Source organism: Acanthochromis polyacanthus, chromosome 5 (assembly GCF_021347895.1).
Source record: "Acanthochromis polyacanthus isolate Apoly-LR-REF ecotype Palm Island chromosome 5, KAUST_Apoly_ChrSc, whole genome shotgun sequence".
In the NCBI taxonomy this organism is placed as follows: domain Eukaryota; kingdom Metazoa; phylum Chordata; class Actinopteri; family Pomacentridae; genus Acanthochromis; species Acanthochromis polyacanthus.
Window position 1 is genome coordinate 40,002,273 of NC_067117.1, and position 26,713 is coordinate 40,028,985.

The window sequence follows — 26,713 nt, forward strand, 5'->3', positions numbered from 1 at the left end:
TGTGACAGGTGTTCTCGTTAAAACTGTTTGGAATTAGGTTACCTAAGGAAACCTCTTGTCAGGTTGAAACTAGCTGCAGCAACTCTTGGAACAACACGGTGTCTATCCCTGTTGTTTTTCGTTCATACATGAACGTAAAACAACAGGGTAAGCTGTCTTTCCTTGATGGCACCACGAAACTAACTGCACAGTGACTGAGATCATTCACAGTTTGTACATACCACACAAAGTTCTGAGAAGATGTCTAATCAAACAACATGGGAAAAACTGTTGAATGGGTGAGCTGCACAGAGTGGCACCAAATCTTAACACTGGTCCTGCATTGACACTGCCTGTCTGACAGTCATAGCTGTCCCATATGGTTGCTGTTACCTGGCTGGGGGTCAGTGTAGTCCACTGTGTAGCCATCCAGCTGAAGGAGTTCCACTGGCTCAGCCTTCTTCTCTCTGTAGCTGCACATGGCAAAGGTATATTGACTCACCTGCAGCAATCACAGAAAGAGGAAATGTTAATTTGGCTGCACCCGCAAATAATCTGTGCATTTGTGTGCTTTTGTGTCGTCTATTTACCACCACCTATTACTTCTTTTACTATAAAGTAACATAGTATGAACGTGGAAACAAAAAAAGACACAAGATGCATGGCAAGATGCATTGTCATGAGGATCATGCAGATCAGAAGAATATAGATTTGAAGCAAATAGTGGGGAAAACACGGTATTCCAAAAGGTGAGTACTGCCGCTCAGAGGAAAAATGTCCTCTTGCAAATGTAAGTAAAAGTATCACATTTCCCCAACCTTAGCTACAATAAGCAACAAGTGTAATCCATCATGTTCCACTTTTTGTCTCTGCAAACTTCCTTATGGCATTAATTCTACCAAGGCAGACTAAAGGGAAAAGAAAGTCCTAAATAAAGACAGATATTAAAATATGAAAAAATACATTAATACCCCAAAAAATAGGACAAATAATATTATGCTTCATATTTGTACTATTTTTCAGTATTAGAGAAAACAAAAAATCCTGCAGAAAAAAGAAAAGAAAAGAAAAATTACAATATATTTCATATATAGTACACATTCATCTTGGAAGTGGTAAAAGGTGCCATAAAATTCATGTATGCAAACATTACATTTTCTGTGCTCAATTTTCCTTTATATCTGAATGCAGTGGATTCAAATCCTTAACACTGATTCCAAAACCCAAGATGACCATAGTATTAATGATAATAATGAATATCAGAAAGTAATTAAGCTTTGCAGTACCAGTAAACAGTGTGAAGTGCATTTTGATTTTAGTGCATATTTTAGCAAAGAGTTCATAAGTACAAAAGCAGGTTTTCCTTTACTGATGTCAGTACAGTCCATGTTACCCTTCCCTAAGCAGTCCATTAGAAACATGCATCTCCTCACCCAGTGTTAATACTGTAAGACTGCCTATAAGGGAACTAACACATATAACACGAGCTTTTACCTACAGTGGGTATGCATGTGTCATGGTAAACAGAAGTGGGTTGAGCACTTGGATGCAGAAAGATTGGTGTTAGACTGGATCGGCAGGAAGGTCGCTCTGCTGTAATTGGTTGTTATGACAAGGTAACTGCTGGCTCTCCAGTTGTTTCTGTTAACAGTTTCTATGGATTTTGTGTGCCAAACTGTTCACAAATCTAATGTGATGGAGTGGTCCTTCTCAGAGGGTTTGGTTTTGCTAATGGCCATGGGTCATGTGAAACGCCATCACCCCCACCTTTTAAACTAAAACTTAAAACTAACCCTAACTATAAACAGTATGGAGCAATAGCGTCACTACAAGTGTGTGGGGTTACTAGTTTACATAGTAAAGGCAAGGTGGAACTGTTCCTGCAAACAGCCAGAGTATAAGGCAATCATGGCAATGGAAACAGTAGTTTAATTTAAAAGTGAGTTTTACCTGTAAAAAGAAATGAAAATATGGAAATGCTTGCAGTGTAAGCAGTATTAAATGGCTGTGTGCAAGTGTTTGCATTTGATTAATAAAAGTTGGTGTGGTGAAGTCAACTGTTTGGACGTGTTTGAATGTTATCAGAGATTTTCAAAAGAATTAGGCATTCTCTTGGCACAGTGAAAGATGTGGTTGCAGCTTTCTTGAGGTATATCACAAGCTCAGTCTCATTTTTTCAGTCCTGTTTGACAACAGAAGATTTTCTGAAAACCAAATTTAAAGGGCAGATTTGTAGATTCATCTATTCAATAACTGTTGATACTCACACAACCAGAAATGTGAACCTTGTGTGTCTCTAGAGATCTAGAGGAACAATCCGGAGTAGAATTCTTGTCAGACTCACTGAATGCTGGTTGCAACATAAGCCTGTCAAGCAAAGTAACCTGTACTGGAAGCTAGCAGGGCTTTACTCTTTCAGTCCTGCCAATAAAAGGCCAGTACTGACCCATATTCCAGTGTACCTCCGGTTTAGGTTAGTGGTTGTGGTCTTGTCACTACTCCACGTTGCTAACAGGAAGTGTACTGACACTCTGTTGCTAGCCGAAGCTGGCCTGCTGCTACAGTAGCTGCCAGTCATACCAGCCTGTCGTCACCAATTACCAGTCCTGGCCACTCCGCCACTGTCACCACCTCAGCTGCTGCAAGTGGCAGCTCTCACTCTAACTGCAGCTGCATTCCGTGTGTGTGTGTGTGTGTGTGTGTGTGTGTGTGTGTGTGTGTGTGTGTGTGTGTGTGTGTGTGTGTGTGTGTGTGTGTGTGTGTGTGTGTGTGTGTGTGTGTGTGTGTGTGTGTGTGTGTGTATCTGTCTGTCTGTGTGTGCATGCTGGATTTTCCTTGTGCATGTGTGACAAATGAGATTCCCCACGACAGCACTGATGAGACCTGAGGCCAAGTAAAGAATGGATGGAACCAGTCGGACTCTAGAGCAGCTTCCTGCCTCCAGGACATCACAAAGGCAAATCAGAGTCTAAAGTACTGACCCCCACCCCACACCCCCACACCCCAAAACACCAGCTTCCTTTCTTTCTCCCTCCCACTCTCTCTGCTGTCAGTCAGCAGAGGAGAAAATGGCAGACAAGGATAAGGAATTAGAGAGGCACGGAGAGTAAAAGGGATTGCAGCAGTCAATTATGTTCCCTTCATTACAGAAAACACATGGGCATGCTAATTTGCTGGATGTGAGATATGAACTCACACTCAAACTCCTGAGCAGAAAAGCAAAAGTTTCTATCTAGGCCCTGACACCAATTCTCTGTGGCAGAATTTTTAAAGAGCCCCAAAATATAAACAAACAGTTTTCCAGCAGAGTTGGAATTTCCAATTATCAGATGTGTATGAGAAAATGAACAGAAACTAGAAAAGCACTTAAGAATTGCAGTACTCCGCCAAGGCTGTTCATTCCCCCATATGGCATTGTCATTTTTTTGTGTGAATGCCACATTTGTTTATTAGTTATTGGTGATCACAAATCACGGCAACAAAGAATGTGTCCATTTAATAGAGATGTACCTACAAACAAAATGACCCTGCACTGCTCACAGGCGTGTGTTAAATCATGTGATCTAAATATTTAGCGGGCAGCGGGAACTGATGGGACTCAGAAACACCCCCACAATTTAATCAGTTGTTCCTTGCGTCATTTGTGTTAGATAAGTCCTCAGTGGTGGATTTGTAGTAGGATCCCAATCATGTGATCATCAGCAGGCAGCTGACATAGTGTTCATTGTTGTCATGGTTACAGTGACGCCATGCCGCTATCTTGCAATGATATAGAAATCTATAACAAGTTCATGGATCCACACTATAAGCCACATCACTGCCAGAATCTAACCACTTGGTCCTTGTGTCATTTCTGACCTTCCCTGAAAATTTCATCCAAATCCATTATTATGTTTTTAAGTAATGTTGTGAACTGACAGACAAACAGACAGACAAACCAACGCTGATTGTCACATAACTCTGCCATGCTCCTAGCAGAGTAAAAAACAGAAGTTCTAAATATAAAGGAGTTCATTTCTTCATGAATCATTTAAATGAGTAGTCCTTCAGTAGTCCCTTCACTACAGTAGTTTTTAATGGTACCCTTCCTTCATCATCAGTGGGCACTGAAAGCTGGAAGGTGCTTTGACTGCAGCTCATTGACCTAATCTCAACATCCACACTCACAGACTTTGAGGCATGGTCCCTCTAACTACATGAGTGCTAAAGGAGGTCCCTAGTGCACGATTGTTCTAAAGCAGAATTTTCCAGTCTATTATGCGTCTTTTCTGAGTCTAAATAAATCTGCAGACTCACCTGAGGGACTTGACAATAGCTCATAGCAAAATTGTTGACAAATAAATGTGGTTGTTACGCATGAGCATAACCCTGGTGTCGGGAAAAAATCTGTATATCACTTAGTGACTGCATCTGGCTGCTGACTGTTGTTGTTTTTTTCTTTATTATGCATTTGTAGAGTCGTTTGTATTTTCAGTAATGGGATTTATGTTTATTATTCATGTTTGTGGCTTTTGGTAATTTGCCAAAATAAAATCAACATTTGTCTACTGTCACAAACAGGGAGTGACAGTGACTGTCAAATACACACTGGAGTGGTGCTTTTTCTTTTTCCCCGAACACGAACATCGTCATTCTGCCATAGCACCGGATGCAACCTTCATTATGAAAGTCTGACACTTTGGTTCACTCAAACACAAACTCATTACTGCCCATTGTCCAGTTGATTTGGACATTATATTTAATAACTATCAGCTCTCCTCTATCTATTTTTTCACAACAAGGTGTTAAACGAATGAAGTTTGAAAGGCCACTGCACTAGTATAAAAATAAAAATAAAAAGAATTAACCTGTGGTCTGAACTGAGCTAAACTGAAGTTCATTGACATCAAATGAACCAAACATAACTGAAATTAACTGAACTCAAATATCGTGATCTGAATAAAAGTCAGCTAAAATATAATGTACTGAACCAAGCTGAATTAATGTGAATAAAATCAAATGAATGGGTGTGAGCTGAAGTGAAGCAAACTGGACTAAAATAAATGAAAAGACAGATGTGAATGTATATGTGATTACACTTGGTTCACCCTTGGACACGCAAGGTCTTGGCTGAAGTGTAATCTGTCTGACTGCTGAGGAGGAGCCACAGCTAATGCACCGACTATAAAGTGAAGGAGAGGGAGGACAAGGAGGTGATTTAAGGATAGAATGGAAGTGTGGAGGATGGAAAGGGGTGACAGGCGAGTGAGAAATGACAGTGAGTCGTAGAGGATGGGAAAATGAGGCAGTAGTTGAACAGGCGGAGGTGAAAGAAGGTGAAATAGACAGACAGAAGGGAAGGACAGAGAAGACAGAGACAGAGAGAAGGAATGGTGGAAAAAGTCTAGGTGTGATGCAGAAAGTGTTATATAATCCTATCTCAAACTGTCCAAACTGTGAGAAGATTTAATTTATCTCATGAACTGAAACCAGTACAGTGATGAGTGAGTAATTTTATATTAAGAGACATCGTGCACATTCATTTTAAATGACTATTTATGCTAGCTGTAAACGGCTGGTTTTTAATGGAATATCTCCATAGGGGTACAGAGGAACATTTCCAGCAACCATCACTCCTGTGTTCTAATGCTACTTTGTGTTAGCTAATGGTGTTGAAAGGCTCACTGATGATTAGAAAACCCTTGTGCAGTTATGTTAGCACATGGATAAAAGTGTGAGTTTTCATGGAGAACATGAAATGTCTGGGTGACCCCAAACTTTTGATGGGAAGCCAAAAGTTTGGACACATCTTCTCTATTTTCTACACTGGAGATTAATACTGAAGACATAATAACTATAAAAAAATTACATATGGAATTAAGTTTTAAACAAGAAAGTGTTAATCTTCAGAATTAATCTACAATGTAAAAAATAATACACATAAATAAAAAAGCATTGAATGAGAAAGTGTGTAGATAGATAGATAGATAGATAGATAGATAGATAGATAGATAGATAGATAGATAGATAGATAGATAGATAGATAGATAGATAGATAGATAGATAGATAGATAGAACTGTTGTTATGCACCACTGCCATGACCAAAATGGATGCAACACTGTTGTGCTTCATTTCTGTTGCATTTTGTGGAGTTGGAGTTGAGAGAACTTTTACGACAGGTTTGACAGCATTGGTGACACTGACTCATTGTTAAAAGGCTGTTATTTACGCTCATTTCAAATTCTGTTTTGGCAGGAATTAAAAAATAAAATACAAATTCTCACTCTGGCCTGCTGATCTGGACAGAGAACTTTATTGGTATAGTATTTTTATATTCACTGTCACTCTTTTAAGAGGTTTGCCTTGCAACATGTGCTTGATGTTGTGAGGAATATACTTCAATCCAAACTATGATCTTTTCTGAACCTCAACCAAGTTGTTTTGATGCCTAAATTTAACCAGAGCAAGTGAGAGTGAAAGTAAAACTTAAGTTAGAAAATAAAAGGAAACTAAGTGTGAAAAGGACAGTCTGACACACAATACAAACATCAGCCTCCTAAATGTAAGTCCTCTGACTTATACTGCCATCACCTCTCCAACTTCTTTATGAGCCACTTTGAAACTAGAAAAACTCCCTTTTGTCCATTGCTGGTGAACACTGACACGGGTGGCACCGTTGTCAAAGGGCTTTAACAGAACAGTCTGTTTTTCTCCAAATAAATAAGGCCACTTCTTTAAAAACAACATATCTGATAAACACATACAGTTAGTATATGTAAATACACATATTTAGAAACTAAGTAAAACCCTCACTGCTTCCCCGAACGCAGCATCCTCCTGGTCATGAATCCACTTTAATTTATAGATTGAAAAACTGGACCGAGTTCTATTGTTCTAATTGTGCAACAGTGCAACCGCGGTAATCTTCTTGTCAATGTGGGATGCTGGGATGGTAATATTAAAGACAGCTGAATACAAGTGCAGCTCTTTGGCAATGTGTTCTAAAAATAGGGTTAAAACCAGTGAGGATACAGTCATCAGCCTGGGAAACACTCCACAACACTGAACTGTGTGCAAAAGAGAATTGAGACCTACCATTTGACAATCAAACTATTTGATGTGGGAAAGTGAAGCACACTAAAAAGAAAAGCAAATTCCCATTACCACTGGTATATCCAAAATATGGAGATACAATATTTATGAGGGGAATAATGAAGGGAATTTTCTGTGTGCAGTGATAAAGGCAGATACAGGTGACAAAATGCCAACAGTCAGTATTTATTTACAAAATATTACATGAGCAAGACGGTGAGCAATTAGAAAGTAATCACTAGACAATTATCTCTGCAACTCAACATCTCTGAAACAGCAACAAAACACACACAGCACTAAAAGGATAGTGTCTCTGTTCCTAAAGACAAACATGAATGCACATACAAAGTCAGACATAAAAACAAACACACACACACACACACACACTGCACAGTCTATTGACCAGTATTTGTCACTTGCTATATATTTAGCTGGGAGCAAAGAAGAAGCTTCAAGTTGGCGGCGCTCAGGCTTTTCTAGCTGCAAGTGTTAGGCCAGCTAGTGTTCACTCGACTTTGTCAATCCCCTGTCAACTTGTAGCTCTGAGACATATCCTCTCCGATGCACAAGAGACAGGCCTCCCCCCCTTAAACCCCCACCCCTCCCGCCTACTGCCCACCTCCCAATGCAGAGCCACCAGAAAATGGCTGCTACTACCCCCCCCCCCCCCCCCCGCCCCATCTCCTGACAAAAGCCTGCTCGGCCTCTCCATCATTACTCTGACAGCCGAGACAAGACAGCTTGGCTGCATCTCTCTTTCTCACTGCACACAACATGTGGGCAGTGAAATTATGAAAGCCATAAAGCAGAGCTCATGTTGCAGGCTGCTCATTCATCTTTGTTGAGTGTTTTCAGGTAACTGGCCTCATCCTGCATTTCCTTCATTTCAAACTAGAACTTGAGCTTTTGAAAGTATGACAGAGAAAAGACGTAGAAAAGATGTAGATCACCTCAACCAATCCATCACTGACGCACTGTCCAGTTCTACAGATGAAAATACGAAAACCCACAATACTGATTTAAAAAAAAAATGTTGTAGCTCTCTAGAAAAGGGTAAGGCTTGAATTATCAAAGGTGATCATGACTGGTGAGAAAAAAAAGACGTAACCTCGTAAAACCTGTCATTCACATATGTGGACATCTTTTTATTCAAAAACAGCGTATTGTTCATAATAATAATAATATAACTATAATAAAATATAATAAATCTAATAGTCAGATATTAGATATGATCCAATTATCATATTTACTGGTTACTCCTTATCCCAAATAACTACAAGAAATGTAAAGTACAAGCCCAAGCAAAGCTTGGGTCTTCGAAGGCTACATCCATTTGGTAAAGGATCCAACCGGGTTATCTGATTTATCAGTGTTTTCAGTATACTGATGCAGAGAAGGACAGCTGCAAATTGAAAAGATACTGATTTATATGAAGATTCATGTAAAATGAAGATGAACCATGAACAAAGACCAGTTTGCCTGTAAATGATTTTAACAGCCTTCTGTGACATGATAAAGACAAAAGAAGATAAAACTTTAGTGATTTTGAAAGAAATTCTTGTCCCAGATATTGGTCAGAAAAAAACTAATTGACATAACACAAAAATAAATGCAGCACCTTAAAACTATGATAGACTTATACACTGCTATATGTGTCTGATAGCATTTGAATAAATCTCTGTTTCAGTAATTTCTTGTACAGGCTCAAGGCTGCTAGAAACCGTCTATCTCCTGTTGTCTGTTCAGACAAGGTGCAATTCATACAGAACAGGCCACTTCAGTTATCTTTAAAAAAAAACTTATATCTGAGATCAATCTTGAAGAGCTACAGCAACCACTTTTGCACAGGTGATACAACAATAGACCCAAATCCCCAGGAACTAATGCTGTCACAGTTAGTGACTGAAAGCTAATTAAAAATGCATTTTATTTAATGTGGCAAACTAATGATTTTAGTGGTGCTATTGCTCTGTCAAATACGGAATCCAGCGTATATAATCTATAAATTTTTGTCTTTGTTTGTGTTTCATATTATACTACATGATTAACGTTGTCTTGCTGCAACCAAATAAATCTAGTGAGAGTATCACTGTTCTTACCTGGACCAGCACAAAGAATCTTTTTTTCCATCTTTTCCAAACATTTTTGCCAATGGCCCAAAGGTACCTGGGGGGGGGGGGGACACACACACACACAAATTAATACAATAGACAACTTTTGTAGTGACGCTTGTTCAACTGTTTTTGTTGCATTTTCTGCGTTACCAGTAGTGTATTGTATGTGGCTGAAGTCTGATGCACCGGGATTAGTCAACAGAAAGGACGTGGAGAGTTTTTGCAGTGCAACTACTGGCCTCTAGTGGTACAATATTGTTACTGCATCTAACATCACATTTTGTAAACGTAGAGCAAGTGTGTCAAAGTGATCTTAGTTCAGTAGCCACATTCAGCCCAGTTTGATCTGAAGTGGACCGAACCAGTAAAATCACAGCATAGTAACCTATAAGTAATGACAACTACAAATTTTACTTTGTTTTAGTGCAAAAATGTTCACATTTAAGGATTTGTTTTATAAAACATTACGAACAACCTGAATTTTTAAAGAAAAATAAGTGAAATTTCAACAACAGTATGCCTCAGTTGATCATTTACACATTACAACTTACAGATTAGTTTATCTACAAAGGAACAAAACATTTAGTAACAGGTATATAGAACTGTACTTCATGATCAAAACAACAGAAGTCAGACAAAAACAACAAAAACTAGGCAAAATACTACAAAATGACAAAAACTGTGACAAACATGAAGCAAAACAAAAATGAGACAACATATTAGACAAAAATAGTTAAAAAGCAACAAAAAATGGACAAACCAGACAAAAAAGACAAAATTGAGAAGCAAACTGAGAAAAAAATCCACAAAAAAAGACCAATGAGACAAAAAGGAAACACAAAACAACAAAAACATGAGACAAATGTCAAAAGCCAGACAAAAAAAAGATTTAAAAAAATAAAAACAATACAACATATTACTAAAATGAGACACAAAAGAACAACAAACAATCTAGTATTCTACTTTATGATCAAAACAACTTCTCATGGTCTAGAAATTATTACAACAAAACAGTTCATTTTTTCAGATTCGTTTCCATATTTTATAATACCTTGCTGTCTTAGCTACAGCATTAAACAAGGTGGGCTGACGTCCATAATTAATGACACCATGGGGTCTCAGTCTTACCTCATATTGTGGTTAAGTAAAGTAGGACTACAACATGTTCATGGGTCATTGCTACTAGTCAGGTAAGTTCACATCAGAACTCTATAGGAACTTAAGCCCAGTACCTACATTTGTTAGATTATTTGTGTCACTAATCATAGTGTTGGCTGCTGTTGTTTTAAATGTGTCATATGACTATTGATTGATTTGGCATCTCTAGATTTCAGCAGACGTGAGTATCTCTGCCACAGAATAATAATCTATTTACAGAAGTCTGGTAGAAGCTTTATTATCTCAATCTACGATAGCATATGAATGTATGGTCTTTGTTAGAGCACCGTAACCTCATGTTAGTTCAGCAGACATGGAGTCAGCTGGTCACAGGGCCTTCTTTTGTCCAATCATTCATTATTTCAATTCACTCTGCCTGCTCCACACTCACTACATCACTGCTACACCACCCTCAAAAGATCCACAAATCATCTCCCCCTCTTCCCCAAACTTTTGTTGTAGAATTTTGAGATTGAACCAGTGCTGGAAAAAAGGATGTTTAAATCAGTGCTAAAGGATGTTTGATAAACCTGGACAAATGTAGGTACACTGAATTCATGCATACACACGTGGACAAAATTGTTGGTACCCCTCAGTTAAAGAAGGAAAAACCCACAATTCTCACTGAAATCACTTGAAACTCACAAAAGTAACAATAAATAAAAATTTATTGAAAATTAAATAATCAAAAACAGCCATTACTTTTGAATTGTTGATTAACATAATTATTTAAAAAAACAAACTAATGAAACAGGCCTGGACAAAAATGATGGTACCTCTATAAAAGATTGAAAACTATTTGACCAGAGTGACATGATTAACTCAGGTGTGTCATTTAATTGACATCACAGGTGTTTCCAAACTCATAATCAGTCAGTCCGCCTATTTAAAGGGAGACAAGTAGTCACCCTGCTGTTTGGTGAAAAGGTGTGTACCACACTGAACATGGACAACAGAAAGCGAAGGAGAGAATTGTCCCAGGACATCCGAAAAAAAATTATAGACAAACATCTTAAAGGTAAAGGCTATAAGACCATCTCTAAACAGCTTGAAGTTCCTGTGACAACAGTGGCTCATATTATTCAGAAGTTCAAGACCCACGGGACAGTAGCCAACCTCCCTGGACGTGGCCGCAAGAGGAAAATTGATGACAAATTGAAGAGGCGGATCGTTCGAATTGTATCCAAAGAGCCCAGAGCAACCTCCAAAGAAATTAAAGGTGAACTCCAAGGCCAAGGTACATCAATGTCAGATCGCACCATTCGTCGTTGTTTGAGCCAAAGTGGACTTCATGGGAGACGACCAAGGAGGACACCACTGCTGAAAAAAACTCATAAAAAAGCCAGACTGGAATTTGTAAAAATGCATGTTGACAAGCCACAAAGCTTCTGGGAGAATGTCCTTTGGACAGATGAGACCAAACTGGAGCTTTTTGGTAAGGCACATCAACTCTATGTTCATAGACTCAAAAACCAAGCATACGAAGAAAAGAACACTGTCCCTACGGTGAAACATGGAGGAGGCTCAGTAATGTTTTGGGGCTGCTTTGCTGCATCTGGCACAGGGTGTCTTGAAAGTGTGCAAGGTACGATGAAATCTGAAGACTATCAAGGCATTCTGGAGAGAAATGTGCTGCCTAGTGTCAGAAAGCTTGGTCTCAGTCGCAGGTCATGGGTCTTCCAACAGGACAACGATCCAAAACACACAGCCAAAAACACCCAAGAATGGCTGAGAGAAAAGCGTTGGACTATTCTAAAGTGGCCTTCTATGAGCCCAGATCTGAATCCCATTGAACATATGTGGAAGGAGCTGAAACATGCCATTTGGAGAAGACACCCATCAAACCTGAGACAACTGGAGCTGTTTGCTCATGAGGAGTGGGCCAAAATACCTGTTGACAGCTGCAGAACGCTCATTGACAAATACAGAAATCATTTAATTGCAGTGATTGCCTCAAAAGGTTGTGCAACAAAATATTAAGTTATGGGTACCATCATTTTTGTCCAGCCCTATTTCATTAGTTTGTTTTTTTAAATAATTATGTTAATCAACAATTCAAAAGTGATGGCTGATTTTGATTATTTAATTTTCAATAAATTTTTATTTATTGTTACTTTTGTGAGTTTCAAGTGATTTCAGTGAGAATTGTGGGTTTTTCCTTCTTTAACTGAGGGGTACCAACAATTTTGTCCACGTGTGTACACTGAACAATTCTGTGTAAACTGCAGCCCAAGGAAAACCTATACAATCCAGAAAAGCCTGAAACATAAGCTCTCTCTCTCTCATTGCACCCATGGGTGAGCAGAAACCAAGATCTTGATGGCCTAAGCAAGCATGAAGCTGGAAGAAGATTCCGAGATGAGGAGGAATAGTTCCAGAAGGAGGCACTTGGACACTTGCCACAATTAGATCACACACTCCTAAAGAGATGTCCTGATTGGTATTTAAAAGAATGGGTTGCGGTTTTCCAGGAGAAAGAGGAGAGTTTAGAAAAACACGATGTAATGCTTTCTGTAGTCAGTTGAAATCTCGAGATTTTCCTCATGTTTGTTCTTACAGCCTCTGTATTGAACCAGCATTAATCACATCAGACTCTGAAGACTGTTTCTTGAAAACTTTTCTGAAGACTCCAACATTTGTTCCAGCAGTGATATTTTGACTTCACTTCCAGTCCAAAGTTTGGACACACCTTCTGATTTAACAGTTTTTATTGAATTATTTTCTACGTTGTAGATTAATACTGAAGACATCAAAACTATAAAAGAATAAATCTGGAATTATGTTGTCAACAAAAAAGTGTTAATTTTTAGTATTAATCTACAAAATAGAAAGTAAAACAAATAAATAAGAACCATTGAATGAGAAGGTGTGTCCGAACTTTTGATTGGTAGTGTATGTATTTGACAAAGCTGCTTGATCATCACTGGCCTTTAGCAGACAGACTGAGTCACAACACTGTCTACTCCTTTTGAAGGTTTAGTATCATAACCCTCAACATGTTCATGAAGAGGGCTGCAAGCAAACATCTCTGCATCTAGCGTGCTCAGTCGTTGCCAGAGACCTATAGGACTGGGAGCCTGCTGGGAGCAGTTCGTATGCCGTCATGACCTCTCAACAAGCTGCCAACCTGAACTTCTCATTCAGAGCTCTACCCTTGGGAAAGAATTAGAGTAATGCTTGTTTCTCATATTTGGTTGCTGTGAAACAGATATAGCTGATAATTGTGCCCTAAAATTATCTAAGCTGGATTTTGAACAATGAGGCCCATTTAAAATGGTTTAATTGTTACTCTGCCTAGGAATGCAGAGGAGTTACGTGATGATCAGTGTTGGTTTGTCTGTTTGCAACTTTACTCAAAAACAGACAAACGGATTTGGATGGCATTTGGAGGAAAGGTCAGAAATGACACAAGTAGCAATTGATTAGATTTTGGCAGTGATGCAGCTTATAGTCTGGATCCACGGATTTATTAAAGATTCCTGTATCATTGCCAGACAGCGGCATAGCATCACTGTAACCATGAAAACAAGTGAACACTATGCCAGCTGCCTGCTGATGATCACGACTGTGATCCTGCTATAAATCGATGGCTGCAGACCACATACTTTTTAACCTCTTAAGACCTGCCTTCCACATATGTGGACATGTTTTTGTTTTTTGATTTTTTTTCCAAAAGGGCATATTGTTAATACTAATAATAATGCTAATATTACTGCTTCTACTACTACTACTACTAATAATAATAATAGTAGTAACAATGTAAATATAGTAAAATATATATATATATATATATATATATATATATATATGATGTAAATGTAATAAACATAATAATCAGATATTAGATATTATCCAGTTATTATATTTATTGGTTACTCCTTATCCCAAGTAAGTAGAAAAAACTAAAATACAAACCAAACTGAGCAGCCTTGGCAGAGCACTGAGCTCTCTGGGTGCTTTTCTTGTTTTTACTGTGCTCATTTAAACATCATGAATCTCAGGCTCTGTCAAGAGTTCATGATCTCAGGGAATGTCTGTATCATGTCTGCTCAGACTATTCTAGAGTCATCATTAAACACAAATGCATGCCATTCTGAAAAAAAATGGCGGAATTAACAAAAACTCCTGCCTGAAATATTAAAAAGTCCATTTCAAATAGTCATGCCAAGATTCAGACATCTGCTAAACAGTGCAAAGCTCTTCACTAGCAGGAACAGGATTTGCTTCTGCTGCTCCCAGACGAGCTGTCGGTCTTCCTGGTGAGTCAGCATCAGTTTGCCTGTAGCCTGCCTTGGTCTGCCTTTGCCCCCAGACCCTCCTAGAGCTGCTCCTGCCTGTCGTCCCAAATAAATGAGCATCCACGAGGTGACACATGATGCCCTGCCTGTGTGCTCTGCAGACTGTGACCGATAGCAAGGTAAAGAGAGGCAGTGTGGGTATCTTACGGGGCAACCCAGCAGGATCGTCTGAGGCCCAAAAAAAAGCATATGGAGGAAAGAGAGGGAAGGAGACAGAAATGTAAGTCTACACAGCTACACACAGTAATGTAATGCAGAGGGGGGATGCTTTGAATCAGGAAGTGCTTGTCCCCCACTGCCACAAGATCCAGGCCTGCATTTCTTCTACTTACATTTGGCTTTTTTTTCTCAGGGGACTGGACTTCTGAATATCCCGAAGGTCTGTAAAAAGACGGTGGGGGAATGGGCTTTTTCTTTCCGGGCACCTACATTGTGGAACAGTCTGCCTGCTGAAATCAGGCAGGCATCGTCCATTAATGTATTTAAAGCTACGCTGAAGACCCACGTGTTTTCTCTTACATAAGAATCCTAAATTGTTTGTTTTACTGATGTCTTTTTTATTGTTCTGTTTTTATTGTTTTTATTTTTATGTGTTTGTATTTATCTGTTTTTATTTCTGTGTACAGCACTTTGACGGAAAGCGCTTTATAAATAAAGTTATTATTATTATTATTATTATTACAGCCTCTACTGTACAGTGGTGTATAAAAAACTGAACATCACTAGTCCAAAATTATGTTGCTGTGATAGAAATTCTACTTTGTTTTGTCTGAAATATTGCAATGAAACAGATGAAAGGGGAAATGACTGCAGACACTGGGAACACTTCAGTATGGCCTGTCAGCTTTAATTGTAAACATTAAGGTCATTTGTCTTCAGACCCTGATCAGACTGGCCCGGATGTTTGTTGAAACCCTAAATTAACTAAATTATTTGGCCTTTTGCCATAAAGCTATCTAATACTACATGTGAATGGCATCCTAATAACCCAGAGTTTAATAACTAACTTCTCTCCTTACTGCAGGGTTCCCTTTTTCACACATTTAAAATGCAATAGTAAAGGGGTCCATACTTCTGTTAACATGTATAATAAGGATAGGCTTCACAGCTTTAATGTTTTGAGACATCTTTTTTCTATATCTGGAGCAGGATTTGGATTTCTATGAAAGCCAAGAGTGCGAGGGAACACTTTACTCTCCTCTCATTATTTGCACTCCCCTCTAAATAAGAGATGAAAAAAAAAGTTTGACTGGGAAAGTGATGTACCCCTGGGAAGCCACTTGGCTGTGACAACATACACACATGGACAAAATTGTTGGTACCCCTCAGTTAAAGAAGGAAAAACCCACAATTCTTACTGAAATCACTTGAAACTCACAAAAGTAACAATAAATAGAAATTTATTGAAAATTAAATAATCAAAAACAGCCATTACTTTTGAATTGTTGATTAACATAATTATTTAAAAAAACAAACTAATGAAACAGGCCTGGACAAAAATGATGGTACCTCTATAAAAGATTGAAAACTATTTGACCAGAGTGACATGATTAACTCAGGTGTGTCATTTAATTGACATCACAGGTGTTTCCAAACTCATAATCAGTCAGTCTGCCTATTTAAAGGGAGACAAGTAGTCACCCTGCTGTTTGGTGAAAAGGTGTGTACCACACTGAACATGGACAACAGAAAGCGAAGGAGAGAATTGTCCCAGGACATCCGAAAAAAAATTATAGACAAACATCTTAAAGGTAAAGGCTATAAGACCATCTCTAAACAGCTTGAAGTTCCTGTGACAACAGTGGCTCATATTATTCAGAAGTTCAAGACCCACGGGACAGTAGCCAACCTCCCTGGACGTGGCCGCAAGAGGAAAATTGATGACAAATTGAAGAGACGGATCGTTGGAATTGTATCCAAAGAGCCCAGAGCAACCTCCAAAGAAATTAAAGGTGAACTCCAAGGCCAAGGTACATCAGTGTCAGATCGCACCATTCGTCGTTGTTTGAGCCAAAGTGGACTTCATGGGAGACGACCAAGGAGGACACCACTGCTGAAAAAAACTCATAAAAAAGCCAGACTGGAATTTGCAAAAATGCATGTTGACAAGCCACAAAGCTTCTGGGAGAATGTCCTTTGGACAGATGAGACCAAACTGGAGCTTTTTGGTAAGGCACATCAACTCTATGTTCATAGACTCAAAAACCAAGCATACGAAGAAAAGAACACTGTCCCTACGGTGAAACATGGAGGAGGCTCAGTAATGTTTTGGGGCTGCTTTGCTGCATCTGGCACAGGGTGTCTTGAAAGTGTGCAAGGTACGATGAAATCTGAAGACTATCAAGGCATTCTGGAGAGAAATGTGCTGCCTAGTGTCAGAAAGCTTGGTCTCAGTCGCAGGTCATGGGTCTTCCAACAGGACAACGATCCAAAACACACAGCCAAAAACACCCAAGAATGGCTGAGAGAAAAGCGTTGGACTATTCTAAAGTGGCCTTCTATGAGCCCAGATCTGAATCCCATTGAACATATGTGGAAGGAGCTGAAACATGCCATTTGGAGAAGACACCCATCAAACCTGAGACAACTGGAGCTGTTTGCTCATGAGGAGTGGGCCAAAATACCTGTTGACAGCTGCAGAACGCTCATTGACAAATACAGAAATCGTTTAATTGCAGTGATTGCCTCAAAAGGTTGTGCAACAAAATATTAAGTTATGGGTACCATCATTTTTGTCCAGCCCTATTTCATTAGTTTGTTTTTTTAAATAATTATGTTAATCAACAATTCAAAAGTGATGGCTGATTTTGATTATTTAATTTTCAATAAATTTTTATTTATTGTTACTTTTGTGAGTTTCAAGTGATTTCAGTGAGAATTGTGGGTTTTTCCTTCTTTAACTGAGGGGTACCAACAATTTTGTCCACGTGTGTATGCTCTTTGATTTTTGTTCATGTACAATGCCATTCAAAAGTTTGGGGTCACTTGTTCATATTTTTTAAATAAAAGCAAAAAAAGTGTAGACATTGTTAATGTGGTATGTTACGTTCTGTGGTGTGTGTAAGTAGGGTGTGTTTCTCTTCTCTTTTTCCCTGTTCCTAGGTTACACCAGATGGGAGTGGCTAGGTGCACCTGTGGCTCCTTACCATCAGCCGGGATGGTTCAATGGGGAGGAAAGCCTGATCATCGGTGCCAGTGGGCCAGATCAGCTGCCAGAGTGTGGAGCTGGTGTTTCCTCGTGTTCTGTTTAAGACCAAGGGTCTACTTGCTGAGGGGCTGTGTGCTGGGCGCCCAGTGTTGGATTTGTGAAGCCTGCTTTGTGTTGAGCTCTTGTTTTTCCTTTGTGGCAAATAAATTCCACTGTTGAGGTTACACCCAGTTTTCCCTGCCTCTTTATATCTTCATTCTTTCTTCTTGTTACGGCCCTCATCCCCTAGTTCAAGGGGACGTAACATGCTAAATGACTATTCTAGCTGAAAACGGCTGATTTTTAATGGAATATCTCCATAGGGGTACAGAGGAACATTTCCAGCAACCATCACTCCTGTGTTCTAATGCTACATTGTGTTAGCTAATGGTGTTGAAAGCCTCATTGATGGTTAGGAAACCCTTGTGCAGTTATGTTAGCACATGGATAAAAGTGGGAGTTTTCATGGAAAACATGAAAACACTACTCTTCAAAAGTTTGGGTGACCCCAAACTTTTGAATAGCAGAGTGTGTATATATATATACTCAGTGTTATTGTATAAGGTTCAGTGGCAAAACCTCATGAAATGATGAGTCTTCTTCATCACAGTATTATTTACAACCATTTACAGAAAAACACTGGTTCAGTTTTCTTTAGGACAAGTCAAAGCCCTCTGTGAGAACTATTAATGTGTTCTTCTAAATTCAAGTCAAAGAAAATCCACTATCCTCTTCACTTCAACTGAAGCCTGATTGCCAGATGAGTAATTCCTGTTTCGGTGTGATGTCCAGCTGACACCAGCAGATTCATAGGTCAGACTTCATGTTTGTTTCACTTTGACTAGACAGATGTGTGTTTGGCCTACAAAAAACCTGATGTGCTGAGTTAGGAAATGCAGATCTTATAATTTCAGGATATTTTGTCATTTGTATTTTGCATATTATATCAGTCAACTAACTGACACCACTATTTTATAGTTTGTGATGGCTCTGATCGATACTTATTTATGTGACATGATTTGCTGCTTGTTGCTCATTCTGGAGCTTGCTTAGTTGTAACTCATCTTGATTTGAGTTCTACTTTTGATACAGTAGACCATATTACACATTTAAATCTCATTTAATACTATGTTGGTATTAAGGACAATGCTCTTGCTTGGTTTTGTCCCCATTTTAAAAAATAGGTGTTTCTCTTTTGTAATGGGAGAATTTTTCTCATCTCCATCCTCCATCTCATTAGGCATTTCCTGGAGTTCAGTTATTGGTAATATATCATTTTGTACTTATATGCTTGCTTTGGGTCTGCTAATCCACTGGTATAACATGAATTTCCTTGGTTATACAGATTCTTACTTGCAACTTTATACTCTGCAGAAGAGTACTGACATAAACAAACGTCCTCTCTCTGTTATGGCTTGTTTCTCTGAAATCAAAGACTGCATGGGGCATAAGTTCCTCAAGCTCAATGAATCCAGATCTCATATGTATTTGTTCTGCACCCTACATATCTCCTGTGACCTGAAAAGAAACTTGGGAAATGTTCCTTGAATATCAAGCATTCCACCGGCAGCTTGGCTGTGGCTTTTAATTCAGAGTCTTTGCAAAATTTATTTCTTTATTTTGTATAGATCAAGTTGACACTGAAAAATGATCCATTCTTTCATCTCATCATGTCTGGAGTTGCTGTAATTTCCTGTTTTCGTGAATCCAAAGTAGAAACTCAACAAAGAGTTAACAAAGAAAGCTGATGACCACCTTTGTGATGTCCATTTACTCTGGCTGAGGCTTTACTCAAAGAAAGCCTGGCTATGTATGAGCTGGCTTTAAAGTGCAGCCCTCAGGTTGTCACATACTGGTTATCGTGGCTAAATGTCTACCAACAACAATAAAATCAAAAAGCCACTGAAGGCACCGGATAGCGAATCTTACTCGGAGAGTTAAAGTGCGTGCAGGTACTGAGTCCATTGTCCAGCCAGAAAAAGTGCATTTTAAGGCAGGTTTTATTTTCAGTTCTAAAACGATGGTATAAACGATGTTCAAACTTGGCCTGCTGCTGCCTAACTCCCAGATAAAAAACCGTGTGTCCTCCCGGTGCGTTCTGTCACTAAGTGAGTGCCCATTGATTAAATAGCTACACCTGTGTGCCCAAATCACCCATGACCTTCAAAATAAGAGTATATAACTATAACTCAATTTAACAAATATAACTCATACTAAATAAAGTATTCTCAACAAAATAACATAACAAATAAACATTATAAGAAATAAACTACTGAATAGCTTCCACATTCCGGCCCCTAATTGTGGACCTCACAATTACTAATATAAATTCATGTAAGGAAGCTATTCTCCATCCATGCAATGTCTTCTCTGTAGTCACTGAAAAACAAACAGAGAGTAGGAAGACAGGATAGAAAGAAAAATAGATAGAAATTGTCCATGGGCTTATTCTGTGGCCTCCACCAGCAGGCAGATCTTCGTCACAGGTCTCTCCAAAATGCTGGTTTTGGTTTGGATACACACACAGCGGACCAATCCATGGGCAGATGATCTGTGTCCAAATCCAACTCTTTCATAGCTGTTGCTCTGATTTCACCTGGGATTGACGTCAGGACAGCACGACTGGTTGTCACCCATTTCTGGAGGTTGAATCCCCCCTTACTACAGAGCAGAGTCAAATCCTTTACAAGTTTAATTGCATCTCCTTCTGACGCTGTAGACTTCAGGCAGTCGTCTACATAAAAGTTGCAATTGACTGTTTCAATCACCTCAGGAGGAAAGTGGGCTGCAAAGTCCTCCGCAGTTCGCCTCAAGGCATAATTGGCGCAGCTGGGGGATGAAACAGCTCCAAACAAGTGTACCCTCATTCGATATTCAGCTGGTTCTTGGTCAGTGTTGCCCTGCGGCCACCACAGGAAGCGCAGAAAGTTCACATGTTTATCAGGAACCCGTACTTGATGAAACATGGCCTGGATGTCAGCCATGACTGCGACAGGCTCTTTTCTGAAGCGGATAAGGACCCCCATAAGAGTGTTGGTGAGATTGGGGCCCTGCAAGAGCTGGCAGTTCAGAGATGTTCCTTTGTATGAGGCTCCACAGTCATATACAACCCTCAGCTTTCCTTTTGTGGGATGATGTACTCCATGGTGGGGAATGTACCACACTTTTCCCTCCTCTTGTTCCAGCTGTTCAGTGGGTACAACCTCCGCATAACCTTGAACCAGCATATTGTTGATGAATGAGGTGTACTCCTCCTTAAACTTTGCATCCTTTTCAAATTTCCTTTTCAGGCCTTTAAGTCGCTGCTCTGCAACACAGCGATTATTTGGCAAAACCGGATCCTCCTCTCTGAAAGGTAAGTCAAGATAAGAATGTCCGTTTTTCAATTCTGTTGAGCTTCTCATTATTTTCATGAACTTAATGTCCTCTCTTGACATTTCCAATTGCCTCTCTGGTGTTTTTTCATTAAAGTCATGATTATATTGCTTAATGAGCATCTCTTCCAGATGTTCAACAGATATGCGATTACTGATGACAACAGAGCAGCCAGTCTTAACTCTGCTGTCATTTCCACTCCTTAGTGGTCCATTGATGACCCAGCCGACTCTGGTTCTGACGGCATACGGTCCATCATCTTGGCTGTTGATCAGCTCCCAGGGCTCCATCACTTTTGCTGCATCTGTGCCGATGAGCAAGTCCACGTCAGCATCCAAGTTGTGCAGCTTTATGTTCCTCAAATAGGCCCATTTTTCCACATCCTCCTGTCGGGGAATGTTCACCCGTGACACAGGCATAGCTTTTTGAGTCAAGACATTTGGCAGTTCAATAAAATCATCAGTTTCCATGCCAGACACTTCCAGGTGAGATAACACATTGGTATTGACAACTTTCTTTTGCCCCATTGTTCGTAGTAGAATACTGGTTGGCTTGCCACTTAACCCCAGTTTCTTAGCCAAGCTTTGAGTGCAAAAGGTACCAGAGCTCCCCGGATCTAAAAAAGCATATGTCTGCACAATTCTGTCACTCAATTGACTTTTCACTTGTACTGCAACAATAGAAAACACAGCATTGTCTTCATCCCCGGCCCCTATATGGCCACATGTTTGAGACTGAGTGGATGTTACACTTGGAGGGCTCACAGATTGTGCTGCTTTGAAAGGTATGCCTATACCCTTCTCAATGTGAAGGACTGAAGGATGCCTCTGCTGACACACACTGCAATCAAGTCGACTCCTGCAGTCTTTGCTGGTGTGTCCCACCTTTAAGCATCCAAAGCATATTCCATTTTCCTTTATGAAACATATCTTGTCCTTTTGAGTCTTGAGCTTGAACTGTGAGCATTTATCAAGTGCATGGTTAGTTTGCTGGCAAAACAAACAACTCTTGCTGTAGCTTTGGGACTTTGGGTTGACATTCTTGTTTCCATTTTTAACTTCAGTGACATTGGTGACAAAGCTACCCTGTTTTCTGTGCCTTGGTTGGCTAACAGTAGGGGATTTGTTATTGGAGCTGGTGAGTTTTGAATCTTGAATATTGCCGAACAGAGGATCTGAGGCAATTCGGACTTCTTTTTCGACAAAGTTCACAAGGTCAATGAAACGTACTCTGCAGCCACGTTGCTCCTGTAGGTCACATGCTTTAGTCCTCCATTTTTCTCTCAGCTTATAAGGAAGCTTCATGATGACATTTCTGAGGTTGGATGGCATGTCAAGTTCATTCATGTGTGTGATTTGTTGTGTTAAATTGGAGCATTCTTTTAGGAACAGAGAAAACGACTGTAGTGCTTTCACATCTTCTGCTTTAATCGGAGGCCAGCTGTCAATTTTGGTCATGTAGGCAGAAGCAATTTTGAATTCATCTCCAAAATGTTCAGCAAGTAAGGATTTTGCTCTTTGATAACCTTGCACAGGAGGAAGGTACTGGCAGCTCTTCACGAGGTCTCTTGGCTGCCCACTGGTGTACTGCTCCAAAAAATGCAAACAGTCACTTACATTGTCAGTTTTCATCTCAACACAGCTTTCAAATGATCTAATAAAGGAATGATACATTAGAGGGTCACCATCAAAAATGGGTATCTTTCTGACAGGTAGAGCAGATGCCAGATTTTGCTGTACCAACAGGGCTGTAATGTCAGTTTGTCTTTGCATTATATTCAAAATGTCATTTTGGTTGTTATTGTACACCATATTCACAGAGGAGGCCTTGGTTGTCTGTTGAGCACCCTGTGTTGGTGGGTGAGTATATAGTGGTTTGAGGTCCTTTCGCAATACTGCTGTTTGTTTAGGCCTGACAGTCTGTGACATCTCATTTACTCTGGTGGTCTGTGAAGTGGTTTTTGGCCTGACAACTTGGGCCACATGGCATTCATTTTGCATGTTATCTTTGACATTTCCCTGTGGAACAAAGAGGTTAGCACGAGGATTAAGCTGGCTCCTCCCCTGAGCCTTGCTCCTTTCCAGGTAAGAGTTCATGCCATTCGATCTTTTGGAGCCACATTTTGAATTGACTTCAAATGCATTAATTCTTGCATTGGCTGCATTCAGTTCAGTTTCCAGTGCAAACTGTTCCTTTTCCTTCCTCAGTTTCTCTTCCTGTGCCTCCAATTCATGTTTTCTTTTTAAGGCATTTAGTCGCTCCATCAATGCAGCCTTATCCGCCTCTGCCTTTATCCTGGCAGATGCTGTGGATGATGTTTTTGACATATTAGAAGGTGCTTTGCTTGGCTTTCCCTTAGTGCACAATATGTTAGAAGCACTGTCCTCTGGATTTATGTCATCAATAACAGAACTGTGTCTGGTTTGAGTCTCACCATCATCATTTTCATCAACATCAACATTTTCATTGTCAACCTCATTGTTATTCATTTCATCATCATGAACCACGTCTTCAACCTTATTTTCCACATAAGGGTAACCAGCCTCAGACAACCAGACCTTGACGTCCTCAGTGAAATGCAGGAATTTTGTCATTACTGCATTGACATAGGTATTTTGCCTTAATACCTCTTCCTCTGGCAAATCCACATCTAGGAGGGTATGGTGAATTTCCATTGCCTCTCCATAGCAATTAATGAATTGACACAATTGAGTTTTCACAAGTTTCACATTGTCATTTGAGTTCATCAAGCCACGCAGTGATTCCAGACATTTTTTGGCCTGTTTAATTTTTGCAGATCTCTTTTCCTGGCATGTTTGTATAAAGAAGGACAATCCCTTTGATGTCAACTTTATGCGCCGTTTTGCAGGGGGCTTGAGCAGAGCATCATCCTCCACACTTCTATCATTTGGAATTGAGTGACCCACTGACAGCGTTTTGTTTGTCTCCAATTCGTCCTCCATATTTTCTGAATTCACACAGTGTATAACACTTCACGTCGGAGATTTATGAATAATGTCTCTGCGTTGCGCAATAGCAAACGCGAACGTCAAATTCAACAACTCCCAATATTCATCAGCATGTATTTAGCGAAGCAATTCAGTCACTCCAAATAAGTTTGCTTTTTTCCTATAAAGCTGACAGATTATTCTTCACATACCAATGCTGTTGTGGAGCTTTGTGTGGCGTCCTTCGAGCCGACAGTCATCCGTTCTCCGATCGTGTCCAAGGCGGAACAAACAATTCAGGGCTTTACAAGTTCGTGGTCGCTGATCTCCAGATCAAACACGGAAGCACTTGGCGATGCCGTCTTTTCCTTTGTTCTTCATGAACATCTTTTTGGCGTGGAGACTTCGTGCAAACGTGCAAAAGCTCCCAAAAAATCCATAAAAAAGTCTGCTTCAATAAGGAAGGTTTTTTACTTAATATGGTGGCTAAATGTCTACCAACAACAATAAAATCAAAAAGCCACTGAAGGCACCGGATAGCGAATCTTACTCGGAGAGTTAAAGTGCGTGCAGGTACTGAGTCCATTGTCCAGCCAGAAAAAGTGCATTTTAAGGCAGGTTTTATTTTCAGTTCTAAAACGATGGTATAAACGATGTTCAAACTTGGCCTGCTGCTGCCTAACTCCCAGCCAAAAAACCGTGTGTCCTCCCGGTGCGTTCTGTCACTAAGTGAGTGCCCATTGATTAAATAGCTACACCTGTGTGCCCAAATCACCCATGACCTTCAAAATAAGAGTATATAACTATAACTCAATTTAACAAATATAACTCATACTAAATAAAGTATTCTCAACAAAATAACATAACAAATAAACATTATAAGAAATAAACTACTGAATAGCTTCCACACTGGTGTACTACTCAGTTGAAAATAAATTCTGCATTGTAGCCACAAGAGGGAGGCAAACCCTTATCTGCTGTCGCACCAGCAGTGAAGAAATTCGTAAGAACTGAGATCCTTCAAGTAATACCATTGCACTGCAATATACTCTAATATAAAACTAAAAAGTCCTGCATTGAAAACTCTATTAAAGAAAAAGTATGCAAGATTACTCAGGAACATGTACCAAAGCTTATTTTGCCTTTTTTTTATTCCTTTAGTGGGGGATAGACTCCAGCCCTCTACGACCCTAATGAGGATTAAGTGGTGTATGGGTAATGGATGATTGATTTTTAATTCCTTAATTTTTTTTCTTGTAGTGTTGATGCAATTAAAATTAAATAGATAATTTTGATGTTTGTTAAGAACAGCAGAGACGTTTCAATCTCAACCAGTTTTTTGGCCAAGTCTGTTTCAAATTGTTCACTAAAGGTCTTAGTGCACACTCAAATAGGGAGGGGTTTTTAGGATACTTTGGTTATTGAGCAGATGCATGATGACACAAGTGACTCAATAATCTACCCAACTAAACATTTGCTAAACACAATAAGTATCTGATTTCAGAATCATTGGCCACCGGCAGGCAGAACTGTCACTTACCCACAATGCTTCATGTTCTGTGGTTTGTCCATGCGAATGGCCAGTTTGATCCTGAGGTCATTGTCTGAGCAGCCTTTAGAGACTGTCATCTTATGGAGCTCAGACTGCTTGGGACTGTTAGGGGTAGGGTGGAGCACAACCTGGAAGTGATCATACAACAGTATGTGAGGTATGAAAAAGTCAAAATGCTTAAATTAATCATCAGTTTCTTACCCTCCCCAGCTCCTTATCTTCCAGAGCCAGCACTCCTGTGCTCTCAGTAAACAGCTTCACCTTCACAGCAGGTAATGGCTGGGTGGTGGTGAAGTCACCCTGAGTACCCCAACTACACACATAAACACAGCCAGGACCAACACAAGAAAGATTGCTCTGTGTTAGAAGTAATGGTGACTGCAGCTGTCAATCACTAACAGTACCTTCTTAATGCTTTAGAATGGGTCTGGCCAAACCAGAATTTAAATTCCATTAGGTATATAATTTTATGCTGGTCAATCCTGAGGTTTTTCCCTCCTGGTAAATTTAACTTTCCCCGCACTTTTTCCCAAGTGCTTGCTTAAAGGAAATACAGAAAAAAGGAAAAAAAAAAGATACTTTGGACTTGTTGAGCTTTCTTTTTTGGAAAGTGTTCCTACTGAAGGGCCTTGAAATGACAGTTATTGTGAATTGACACTATATAAAGAAAACTCAATGGAATTTAAACTTTGAGAGTTGTGTGAGGTTTGAGTCTACTCCTGCTGATGTTATGTAGGAAGCAGAGAGAAGCCAATTAATACAAGCTTCATGGTGGGCTGTGGGACGAACAACCCACGCAGGCACAGTGAGAACATGCAAACTCCACAGACAGGTCCCAGATGACTGGCAGATACAAACTCAGAACTTCACTTACTGTGAGTCTACAATATTAACTACTGCACCAAACACAACCTGAAGCAGTTAGAAAAGCATTAATGATGGCTAAATGACAGACACCAGCACGTCAAAAATGAAGAAAATAGAGTGGGTAAATAAGGTTCAGCCAACATTGTATCAGTACATACAGTTG

At 39.7% G+C, this 26,713-nt stretch overlaps 1 protein-coding gene across 2 annotated transcripts in view; it reads right to left on the reverse strand.

Moving 5' to 3' along the window:
- Positions 1 to 26,713, reverse strand: part of cadpsa (Ca2+-dependent activator protein for secretion a) — a 224,584-nt gene that overhangs the window by 115,651 nt on the left and 82,220 nt on the right. For both annotated transcript variants that reach the window (XM_051947997.1, XM_051947996.1), the window contains exons 7-10: positions 25,885 to 25,996; positions 25,672 to 25,811; positions 9,151 to 9,217; positions 373 to 481 (exon numbers count right to left, since the gene is read on the reverse strand). In XM_051947997.1, the coding sequence (XP_051803957.1) occupies positions 373 to 481; positions 9,151 to 9,217; positions 25,672 to 25,811; positions 25,885 to 25,996 (428 nt within the window). The remainder of the gene's footprint in view (positions 1 to 372; positions 482 to 9,150; positions 9,218 to 25,671; positions 25,812 to 25,884; positions 25,997 to 26,713) is intronic.